This window comes from Chlamydotis macqueenii, chromosome Z (assembly GCF_036417535.1).
Source record: "Chlamydotis macqueenii isolate bChlMac1 chromosome Z, bChlMac1.mat, whole genome shotgun sequence".
Taxonomy (NCBI): Eukaryota; Metazoa; Chordata; class Aves; order Otidiformes; family Otididae; genus Chlamydotis; species Chlamydotis macqueenii.
In genome coordinates, this window is record NC_141593.1 from 12,403,230 (window position 1) to 12,415,383 (window position 12,154).

At 42.3% G+C, this 12,154-nt stretch overlaps 1 protein-coding gene across 1 annotated transcript in view; it reads right to left on the bottom strand.

The window, feature by feature from the left end:
* Positions 1-9,243: 9,243 nt before the first annotated feature.
* CPLANE1 (ciliogenesis and planar polarity effector complex subunit 1) overlaps positions 9,244-12,154 on the bottom strand; it is a 64,641-nt gene continuing 61,730 nt past the window's right edge. The window contains exons 50-52 of the mRNA XM_086770047.1: positions 11,801-11,884; positions 10,200-10,369; positions 9,244-9,816 (exon numbers count right to left, since the gene is read on the bottom strand). Coding sequence (XP_086626173.1) covers positions 9,676-9,816; positions 10,200-10,369; positions 11,801-11,884 — 395 coding nt within the window. The 3' untranslated portion in view covers positions 9,244-9,675. The remainder of the gene's footprint in view (positions 9,817-10,199; positions 10,370-11,800; positions 11,885-12,154) is intronic.

Below are 12,154 nucleotides of genomic sequence, written 5' to 3' on the forward strand. Positions count from 1 at the left end.
GTTCCACAGCCGAACACAGACTCTTCCGCCCTCAGGAGGTGTGAGCGTGACTTTGAGGAGCTAGGAAGCACAAAATGCAACTACCTTTCCTTCCGCGTTCCCCCTGAAATACACCTATTTCTCTTTCTTTACTGTAGCAATCATTTTGGAAATAAAATGTAGGTGCCAGCCCTGTGTATCTTAAGCTGTCTTTTCACATAATTTAACTTCTCTTTAGTAGTCCCTGAGTTCGAATATCTCAGCCAGAGCTCTGGCAGAGACAGATGTGTCTGATGTGTATCTAAGGGCAGCCAATGACAGGTAAGTACCATTTTCTTTATTACTCTCTGAGTCCCTTCATAACCAAAATTTCATATTAAAGAATAAAGATGGTCAAAGTAGTATCTTCTTACTTTCGTAGCTTTGCCTTTTTCCTCTTCCTATTTTAATCATTTTATTTCTTTGGGTTTTTTGGTTGGTGGTGGGTGTTGTTTTCAATGTCTCTTTTTTGTTTGTGGGAGGTTTTTTGTTCTGCTTTTTGTTTTGTTTTGTTTTGTTTTTCTTTTTTAAACTTACTAGAAGAAAATTGTTTGGTTTTCTTTTCCTAAAATAAGTTAGTTTTACATTTTTTAAGCTTTCTGATTGAAGCTACCAAAGAAACTAATGATGAAAACGTATACAAGATGGAAAATGCATGAAAATGAAGTATAAAACATAGGAAAAAATGTTTCAAACAGTCATTATTATTAAAAAGATACTTACATTCAAGTTTCTAACTCTCTATATATTATTTAACCCAAAAAATAACATTATGCTTAAAGCTGTGAAACTTCAGTATCTTTCAATCAGATGGAAACATGACACCACCAGGCTGCTAAAGGAAATTTAGGTTTCTTCGGGTGAGACTCCAAAAAAGTATTACTGTGCTTTAAGAAAATGAAAATTGCTGTAGCTTGTCCCATTTGAGCTGCTCTAAAACATTCAACCCTTCCTTTTAAAATACTACTTCTCCAATTCTAATTTTTCTATTAGGTTACTCTAACTAAGTATGCATGACATTATATGCCTTTTGGTTAGCAAGCAAACAGATAAATCTGAAGTTCTCTCATGAAAACAGAACTATGTGCTAGTATTAATTTTTTCCTCCCTCTCACCTTCTGCATCTCTCTCCAGCAGATGTTGGAATACAGATGGATGCCATTTTCACAGAGCACAGTAAATCCAAATTTGGAGCTAGCCCGTCAGTCCAAGGCTCAGCCAACAGCAAACTGCCACGCGGCACACTCTGCTCTTCTTCACACAGAGGGACAACGTCTCTGTTCATTTTTCTGGTAGGACCAATGGGATACTTGCTTTCACTGACAGCTGGACTGTTGCTGTCGGTGGCTTTGCCAGAAGTAAGTGTTCCTATTTTGCTCTCATCTTGTAGTCAGAGCCAGTACACAACTCCTGCCAAGCCTTTCAGAGATCTTCCAAAACTTACTTGTTAGTTTTCCTGCTACGAGTCAGAAGAGGAAGAGTTGTCCCTGTTCATGTCAGCATCCCACTATGCTCATACCAATTCTGGACCTCCCTTAGCTCATGGTATACCAGAGGGAAATCCAATTATTTCAGCATTGCTCAAAAAAAAAAAAAAAAAAAAAAAAAAAAAAAGAATTACTTTAACTGGTTCACCAGATAATATTTTTACAGATAAGGATTTTTAATACAGAGGAGCACTTTGCTCCCAAGACACTAAAATCTTTTTTTTTTTAAGAGAATTATTTTTGACCTGCCTCCTGTGAGATCATCACATATTGTTCCCTCCCAACTGTTACATTCTCAGAGGAAAATGATCAACAGAACACCAAAATACTCCAAATAATAATAGTATCCAGCCTGTTTGTATGTGTTAAAGCTGCTGCTCTTTGACTCAAAAGGATGCCTTGGACTTGCATCACTTTGCTGTGTCCATATCGACGTGAAATCTGTTCTGATGACAGACAGAAGTTTTCTCCATCATCAAGAAGACCAGTGTAGCTACCTACCCTCAGTTAAGGATTTTAAGCAATTATAAACTGTTTTGTTAGCAGAGCATTGCTGAGGGGCTGCATCTTGCTTTTCTAAGTAAAAATAGCCCATCTCCATCACACAAGCTTCTGCACACAGCTATTTGCTGCTGATGCAGTTCTTGAGACATTGAAGAGTCTTCACTGAACGTCTGGAAATTGAGAATGCCAAGATTGTTAGAATAAATACCAGTTTCCTTACACCAGGAGCTAAAATCAGCCAGTACATAAAGTGTTTTAAAACAAGGAACTTTTTCTGTCAACAGCCTGGGAAACAGAAGGAAGCTTTCCACACTGTCGTAGTTCAGCCCTGATCAGGACCAGACTACCCAGTCTCTCTCTCACTCCCCCCACCCCCCAAGAGAATAGGGGGAGATGATATAAGAAAAACAGCTCAAGGTTTGAGATAAGGACGGGGAGAAATCCTTAAAGTTACCGTTACAGGCAAAACAGACTCGACTTTGAGGAAAACTATTCATTTATTTCTAAAACCAGCAGGAGAATGAGACAGAGAATGAGATAACCTCCCCCCACCCCTCCCTCTTCCCGAACTGAACATTATCTCTACTGTCTTCCCCCACCCCGAGCGGCACAGGGCGGAAGAGGGAATGGGGCCTGCGATCAGTTCATCACATGTTGTTTTACGCCACTGCTTCATTGTTGGGGGAAGAACTCCTCACATTCCTCTCCTGCTCCGTCGTGGGGCCCCTCTCACGGGCCACAGTCCTTCGTGAACCTGCTCCAGCGTGGGTCATCTCTTCCAGGGAGTGCAGTCCCTCCAGAATGGCTGTCCCAGTGGGCCCTCCACGGGCCACAGCCGCCTTCAGGCATCCACCTGCTCCGGCGTGGGGTCCTCCCCGGGCTGCAGGGGGATCTCTGCTCCTCTGTGGGCCTCCATGGGCTGCAGGGGCACAGCCGGCCTCACCATGGGCTGCACCACGGGCTGCAGGGGAATCTCTGCCGGGAGCAGCGTTACTGCTCCCCCTCCTTCTGCACTGACCTTGGCATCTGCAGCCGTTCCTCTCACCAGAAAAGTTCTTCCCAACAGGCTGGCAGACGCCTCTCAGAATCTCTTCACATCATCCAGTTCATCTCCTCTCCACTTCTTGCAGCCGGGCCGGGCTGAGTCAGGCTCAGACGGCCGGCCGGCGGGAGGCCAGAGGGTGAGGCCTGCAAGGCCCACAAGGCTCGTGCCTCCCCCTCTGCGCCTCTGCCCCCACTCAGCTTCTTCACATCTTCTCTTCTCTTTTTTTTTTTTTTTTTTTCCTGTCTTCCCCTTCTTAAATACGTTATCGCAGAGGTGTTATCATGGAACATTCTGCTACCGATTGGCTCGGCCTTGGCCAGCAGCGGGTCTGCCCTAGGCCCAGCCGAGCCCACTGAACAAAGGGAAGCAACTTCTAGCAGTTTCCTACAGAAGCTACCACCTTAGGCCCCCCCCTCACTAACAAAACCACAACACACACTTTTCAACATTCTGAGTTCACAGAACTCTCTAGTCTAGGCAGAGAATAACAGAGATAGTGATTTACACCCCTCTCCGTCCAGTTTTCACTGGGACAGGTTCTCAGAGTTCCTCAGTGACCTGTGGGAAGATTGTGTGAGCTGCATTTTGCAGAAAATAGCTTCTGTTCACAGCAGCAAAACCTTGGATTGGTTTGCATTCAGTAAAATAGAAGTGGCAAGTTACTACAATGAAAACAAAACAACAAAAGCAAGGCTACACTCTTAAGATCTTTTGTAAGAGAGATTTGCCTCATACGACAAGAGATAAATTCATACATCTTTTCTCATCAAATCTCAGCCATGAAACGGCCTTTTGCTGTAGAAGGTAAAATACTGGGCAGTTATCTTCCTCAAGTGGGAGGGAGACTCAGCTCCTCTGCAGACAGTTTGCTGCTAAGAACACAGAGGCTGAAAAATCATCGGAGTCTTTCGTATACAGCTTTTTTCAGGGACGGTCTGTGAACCAATACATTGTTATCTGGAAAAGTGGTGTGCAAGAGTGATTGCTATTTCTTGGGCATTAAAACTTTTGGTTTTATCTTCAGAGTAATTTATGGGGAGGGGACTAATGTCTTGTTATTTCTTAGAGAAACAAGCAACCAGTTTGAGAATCTACTGACTTTTTTTTTTGTAACAGTAAGATCACTTTGAAGAAAGTAAAAAAATATCAGAAACAACAACCCAGAGCCGGAGCTGTACGAAGTCACCTCACCTCAGAGCCTCCCTGGTGAGTAGCAGTCTGGCTGTAGACCTTGTGGCATCTTACCGCACCATGTGTAGAGAAGTCTTTGTTCAAGGGTGGCTGTGTTTGAAACTGCTTTCAGCTTACCTGGAAGACTTTCCATTTGCAGCCCTTCGTTCTAACAAAGTGGCCCTTAAATTTTTGTAATAATCAGCTGCTGCATAAGCAAAACTTTTTAGTTTTGAGCTAATGAAAGAAAGGTTGTGTATTTTCTTGGTACAGCAGAACCCTTCACTACTTGGAAGGAACAGCTCTGCTTCCCTCCCACTTGAAAAAAAAAAAAAAAAAATCACTTTTATTTGGTGCAACATACCATGACACAGCCATACAATTTCTAACATATTTTTTTCCTGATTACTTAACAGCAAATTTTAACACAGAGCTCACCTACAGATATTGTGGATTTCCTTGGATGAAGAGGGACGTGGTGCTTTTGAAGAGAATGCAATCCTGCCTACATGCTTATGAAAGGTAGATGCTACCATAATGGATTAATTTGGGTTTCTGTCTTCCACCCCCTTTGGTTCTGCAGTGCTCAGAAACTACATGAGAGAACATATGCGTCAGGCTGTGCTTCTTCCACTCCTAACTGGATTCACTGATGTTTCTGTAAAGCTTCTTAGATATAGGTTATGAAATGCAGTATTTCTGCACAGGCATTTCCAAATACAGACCTAGTTACTGCTGATCATGGTAATGACATTTAATGTTTAATGCAGGGAAGGTAAGAAATGTTTACTTTGTGCTTCTCAGGAGCACTAGCAAATGAGGAAATGGCTGTTACAAGGAAGCGTACTTTAGTATTTTGAGTCTCTGCCTGTTTTTCCTGTGTTGAAAGAGCATTTCTGCATTGGATGTGCAACAGAGGCAAACCTGTAACAAAAGCATGAAACTGATAACTTCTGAATTTTTGTAATAGGCACACGTAGTCCTGTTGCCAAGTTTTTGGCAAAAGTTCAGACGGAAATGGGGAAGAATATAACCATTACATCAACAAATATAATACATAGTTTATTGAAATTGCTTGTTGCTGGCTCTTTTTTTCCTCTGATAAATCACATTTTACTGGGTTTTGATCTTCTGCTTTTACGCTCTCTCATTTCCTGCCCTCAGAACTTAGTCTTGCTGGTATCACTATGCATGCAGAGAATGACTGGCCCCAAAGAATCATGGAAATCATGGTAGCTTGGAAAACTACCTACCACATGGAAGTCATATTTGCATAAAATTCTTATGAAGAAAGAAAACAGGACAAGGGGTAATGGTTTTAAAACAGAGGGAGGTAGATTCAGATTAGACATTAGGGAAAAATTTTTTACACTGAGGGTTGTAGAACACTGGCACAGGTTGCCCAGAGAGGTGGTGGATACCCCATCCCTGGAAACATTCAAGGCCAGGCTGGAGGGGTCTCTGAGCAACCTGATCTGGTTGGAGATGTCCCTGCTCTTTGCGAGGGGGTTGGACTAGATGGCCTTTAAAGATCCCTTCCAACCCAAACCATTCTATGATTCTGTTCTATGATCTAAAGACGTAAGAGGCGATGACCAAAAAAAAAAAAGGGGGGGGGGGCGGGGGGCATGTGGCAAATACAAGGCCACCTTCAAAACAAAATTATCAGAAAGAAGGTGAGCTGTTTCTACAGTTTGTGGACAATCTTAAGCCTTCAAATTTTAACGCGAGCACTAACTTCTATTTCAACTCTGCAAGATAAACTTTGATCCTGAAAAGTTAATAATAAGGCAACTGAATTGTAAAACAGGTGGGATTTTTAACTACATGTACAGTTGCATTTCAGCTAGAAATCTTGACTAAGACATTAAAGAAAAAATATTTTAAAATTTGTTTCTAAAATGATGCAATGATTTTTAGGAGTTAATTTAACAGATTTTTTACTTGTTTGATCCTCATAGTTTCTATGACAGCAGACACTCCTGGAGGTATTTATTAATGTTGGAGATTAAGGTATTTCTGCCAGCTGGGGACTGATCTGTTCCTCTCAGAAAAAGACATACTAAAAGGTTTCATCATTGGTCCTAAGGAAAAAAAAAGCACCACAGAAGAAGAGAAAGAGAAGAAAATTTCTTTTGAGTCTGTGGAAGCAGCACAGTTAAGAGCTACCTCTCAATGACCCTATTTCCACGTGTCTGAGTGCTTCTTCCTTCTGCTGTGGCTCTGCAGGTGCAGCTCTGCCCAGGCACCTACTTCCATCACGTCTCACGCAAGGTGTAAGTTTAGCACTGAACTCATGTCTGGGAGGTCTTTTGGACTGCCTCTCTGCCCTTGTTTTAGTGATGTGTGATGCCACAGATCAGGAGGCAGTTTCCTTCACCACTGTTAAAACGAACTGCTCACTTCCATTTTTTCTTCCTTGAGCACCAGGAGATACATTGCTTGAAGAATGCAGATGAGCTATGTTACTCCTGCAACCCCCTCAGTGAGGAATGATCCTTACTTTCATTTATATCTGAGTGCACCACCCCAGAGAGTATTAAGGAATACAAATAGGTGATGAAAGACTGTAAAGGTCCTTCAAACATCTTCAATATCCTTTATAACATGGCATTCTTACAACTTGTTTCTGCATTTGCTGCCCCCAAAACTTACTTATCTGAACACTTTAATCTTCAGACATCTACTGTCAAGGTCTCAATTCTTCACAAACAAGTTTTGTTTACAAACAAGTAAAGCCCCTGTAGGAGAGCAGGTACACTGTCTTGGTAAGCTGTGTAACTCAGCTGCTAGCGAACTACCACATTTGCTATCCTCGTCTGGAGGCTGGGTTTTTTTTTTTATTTATTAATATGTTTGTGCAGCATGGCATATCTAGTAACATTTTATGACTGTGATGCGGTAACTATCATCAGAAACAAAGGCTGAGTCTGATCCACTTTTCACAAGCAGTTTAGGAGATGGTTCATGAGTCGCTGTCTTGTTCCTGATTGCCTTCTCTTCCTTCTCACAGCTGGTTGTGACCATAAGGAAACTTTCATACCTGGTTAATCCACCATTTTTCAGGTGGTTTGGTTTTTTTTTGTTTTTGTTTTTGTTTTTTTTCTATCAGGAACAGAGGTTACTGATAATTTATTTCCTGTCACTCTTGCGAAAGACAGTTTGAGACTTTAAGTCACAGGTTCACGCTTTCTACTGGGTCTTTAAAGAAGGTATTTGCCCTTTTCATTTGGAAATACCAGGCCCCATATTGAGTTTTGCACTCTGACCACTCCTGCGAGACAGGCTCATGCAGAGCCAGAGGACTGTTTGTTTGTTTCTCTGAACTTACAGAAACTCTCACTTCTATCCCAATCTATGTGTAAGCCTGTAACAGGCTGGCTTTGAACCGTAGTTCTTCATGTTTGCCATGCTACAGCTTCACTTGGAAATGTGCAATTTTATGATTTTTTTTTTTTTTTTTAAACAATTACAGTATTGAGTGACAGCAATTAATGACTGGAACTTAACACACTTTTGACTTCTGTGTTGGTTTTGTTCTGTAAGAAGCTGCTGGAAGTTTCCTCTTTGTCCAGTGGAGTCAGCCGGGCCTAGGGCAGACCTGTCACTGGCCAGGGCCAAGCCAATTGGTAGCAGAATGTTCCCTGGTAATGTCTCTGCACTAACCTATTTTAGAGGGGAAAAAAAACCACACACACACACAGACATAAAAATAAAAATAAGATGTGAAGACGCTGAGCGGGGGCAGAGAGGGGGAGGCGCGAGCCTTGTGGGCCTTGCAGCCCTCACCCTCTGGCCTCCCACCAGGCGGCCGACTGGGCCCAACTCAGCCCAGCCCGGCTGCAAGAAGTGGAGAGGAGATGAGATGTGAAGAGAACCTGAGAGGCGTCTGCCTGAGCCGGTTGTGAAGAATTTCTGGTGAGAGGAACAGCTGCAGACGCCAAGGTCAGTGCAGAAGGAGGGGGAGCAGTAACGCTGCTCCCGGCAGAGATTCCCCTGCAGCCCATGGTGAGGCCGGCTGTGTCCCTGCAGCCCGCGGAGGACCCCACATCAGGGCAGGCGGATGCCCGAAAGGGGCTGTGGCCCCTGGAGGACCCGCACTGGGGCAGCCATTCTGGAGGGACTGACTCCGTGGAAAACAGACCCATGCCATCGCGAAGGCCTGTAGCCCATGGGAGGGACCCCATGCTGGAGCAAGGGAGCAATGTGAGGAGTTCTTCCCCCGAGGAGGAAGAAGCAGTGTAAAGCGACAAGTGATGAGCCTCCATTCCCTCTATAACCTCCATTCCTTCTTCCCCCCTGTGCTGCTGCAGGTGTTGGAAGGTAGAGAGAATGTTAAGCCTGGGAAGAGGAAGGGGTAGGGGAAGGTTATTTTGTCCTCTTTCTCATTATCCTGCTTTGTTTTTAATAATAAACAAATAGCTTTCCCCAAGTTGAGTCTGTTTTGCCCACAACAGTAACTTTAAGAATCTCCCCCTGTCCTTATCCCAAATCTTGAGCCTTTTTTTCTTATATTATCTCTCTCTATTCCCTCAGAGGGTGAGGGGAGTGAGAGAGAGACAACTTCTATGAAAAATTCAGATTTCTTCACTACAAAAATAAAACCTACTGCTGCTGGGCAGCAGTCACCACAGCTGCGTCTGGTCTGGCTACCACAACTGATGGTCACTGAACATGTGGGAAATTTTTCTACAAACATCTAGGGGCTGTTAGAAGAGCTGTAACACGACAACATTACATACATGGATGAAGAGTGGTATTTGTCTTTCCCCTACCAAGTACTTTTCCTTAGTGTCTTATAGTGATGTCTGATTTTCCCAACAAGTCTGTATTTCATTTATTGCTGCCTATTTGTACCTCTTTCTAACAATTATTCAACCTCTTAAGATTTCTCTAAACTATTGTACAAGTAAGCTGGGTTCAAAATACTAGGGTAGTGCACGTGCACATGCACACGAACAGTCGTACTGGTGCACAGCAGTAACAGCGCTCTGTGTGCAAATCACTTTACAGCAGAAATTAATAAACTCCCTTTTATTACATCAGTTTATCACAATTGTTAAGTTACAGAAATAACTTAATCCATAATGATGTTAAGCATTAAATACAAAAGTAAGACAGTTGTGCCATGCTCTTAAAATAGAGTAAAACTTTTTTTTGTATTTGAGAGGGGCAAAGTAGCTGACCCAGAAGTTCTTGTTTAAGACTGTTGGTCTGCATTTACAAAATATATTTAGTTCTTGTTGACTTGAAGACATATGGAAAGAAAACTACACACTAAGGAAATGAATTTCACCTAGACAAGAGTTAAAGCAGTGAGAGTTTCTGTGCTGTTTAAGAAGAAAACCAATGCAAGCCTCAATCAATTTTAAGTAGAACAATGATTATTTTAAAAAATGAAACTGAACACCAGCAACTGTTTGGAAGCCCACAGCAGCTCAGGAATTTTGTTCACTTGTCTTCCACATCTGCTACCATAGCCTCAATTGCATTCCAGTCCAGTTTGCTGAGGATGCTTCCTGTGCTTTCAGAGAGGCCATCAGTGTCCGTAACGCTGAGAGGAGAGACACTCACAGGACGCAACGTAGAGGCCTATTGGAGAAAAAGAAGCTGAGCTGAATCATTGCTTATCCTTCATGGACAAGACCTCTGTGCAGCCATTAGAAATGATCCCACTCTTTTCAAACAGGTGCTAATCAAGTTATGTATCTGATTATTCTGCAACAAATGCACTTTGTTTTCCTGTGTAGGCACTCCCACTAGTGTCTGTTGCCTGGACAGACAACGTACCTATGCAGTTGTTACAAAGAACATTCATTTCAAGGCCCACAGGAATGCTGAATCACGTTCATTTATGTTCCTCTGCATCTATCCCACCCACACCTTTTTAACAGAGAACCATGTTTTAAATAAACCAAAGGAAAAGTGTTAAATGGCAAGTATTGCATAATTCCTAGAATAAGTGGACATCCTACCTGAAACAAGGAGTCATGAGTATCTTGAAGTATTCTTTGGATATCATCAGGCACAGTCCAAGGACTTACTATGTCTCGATCAGTCTCTTGATCAACACCTTCTGTCTGAACAGCAGTGGCAACACATGGAGGCTTTTGTTTTGATGTTCTGCTGATTCCGTACCCAGCAGCTGAGGAGAAAACAAGCCAACCACAGCACTAATTTCTTGCTGTTTTCTTCTGAATGTCTTGAAGCTTCTCCAAGAACAGAAGCTCCAAGTTCTAAGAACTGAAGCTGTGTGTAAAACCAGCATGCCCTGTTATCTTTAAGTGATGTGGGGTTATGGCGAGAAAATGCTGCTGGTCCCTTCCCCTTCCAGTCTCAGATTCTGAACTGCCTTCCCAGTGCAGAACATGACAGGACTTATGCATGGTGCCTACAGCATCCAGGTGCTGTAGTGCAGTCCCCAGAAAGGGACATTGCAACATTATTTGATTGAGGAATAAAACTATGTAATTCCTGGATCTGTGCCTCTTAGAAGACATGGAACTTTAGTGAAACCCTTGGCATATAGGCTATCTGTATATCTGTAAGCATATCCCTTAGCAGGGATAAACTGGAGAAACAGACACAAGAAGGTCACATGAAATCAGAGAAAGATCAACCTGTATTTAGAAAGAGAATGCACGGTAAGGAGGAGGAGAATGACTTTCCACACATTTAGGGGTGAGCGAGTGATTCAATAAAAATGCCTATCTGCTTACACCACTTGTCTTCCTTTCTTCCTTTCCTGCATTGCCAACTCAAACAAACTGACCTTTGATTAGCCAGACAGGATCTGTACTATGCCACTATAATAATTCTGGTAAAAGGGAGAACAGAATCAACACACAGTATTTACTAAGTTTCAGACTCATTCACTCTTCAATCTTTTTCTGTCTGAGCAGAAATTCTGCTCTTGTAATCAAGTCTGCAACAGGTAAAGAATTTTATGAAGGGGAAACATTTATGCGAGGAAATTTTTGTGGATCCAGACCTACACAGATAGGCATAGGCAAAAAGGATCACTAAAATCCTAAATTGTTTTTAAACAAGTTCAATCATAAATTTTTCCACTCTAAAATAGTATCTTACATAGATACTGTACAGAGGGATAACAAGACAATTCCTCCTTTAAAGAGCTCAGAAAGTAAGCAGCACAGAAAAGTAAGGGAGATGATAGATACACAATACTTGCGTACTCTACTGCTAACCAACTCTCTCTCCATGGGTTTCAGCTGAAAGAAAGACTCAAGTCCTCTGCCCCTCCTGACTTTGTAATGCCTCTTTCAGGAAATCACTGAAATCCAGCATGTTTGCTCCAGTATTCTTGGAATGGCCATCTGGCTAAAACCATTCAGGAGGTAAACAGAGGTGACTGATTGACTAAAAGATTTCACAAGTTTCTAATGAAAAGGAATTTTATGTGGGGGAGAAACGATTTTTATTCTTCTAAACTAATGCTGTATCTGAGGCCTGCATTGCATAAATTCTACCCAGCATGTATTCCAAACGTGTTCTCTGTGTCTTCTTTTTCCCCTGTACTATGTAGCTGAACATTTCATTGCTTTTTGTAACTTACAGTGTCTAGAATTAACAGGACAGTTTGCAGCATTTCTCATTCTTCCTCTGGAACTACTTTTCTGTCGAAGCATACAGGCATTTCCTGGAAAGACAAAGAAAGCATTTCCTCTACAGGTGCAGCAGATAAAAAATGCTTCAAAATTTTCATCTATGAGATTACTTCCTACATTACATAGTACTTTTGCTATGGGAAATTAAGCTACTTTGGATGTAGAAAGAGACGATAAGGAAAGGTAACTCTGAGCATTTAACAGGCCAATGACAGCACAGTTGCAAAAACCCTAGGACAGGAAACCTCCAGGATTATAAGCCTGACTTTCTACATAGGTATTAAAGCTCCTCCCTCCCAAAA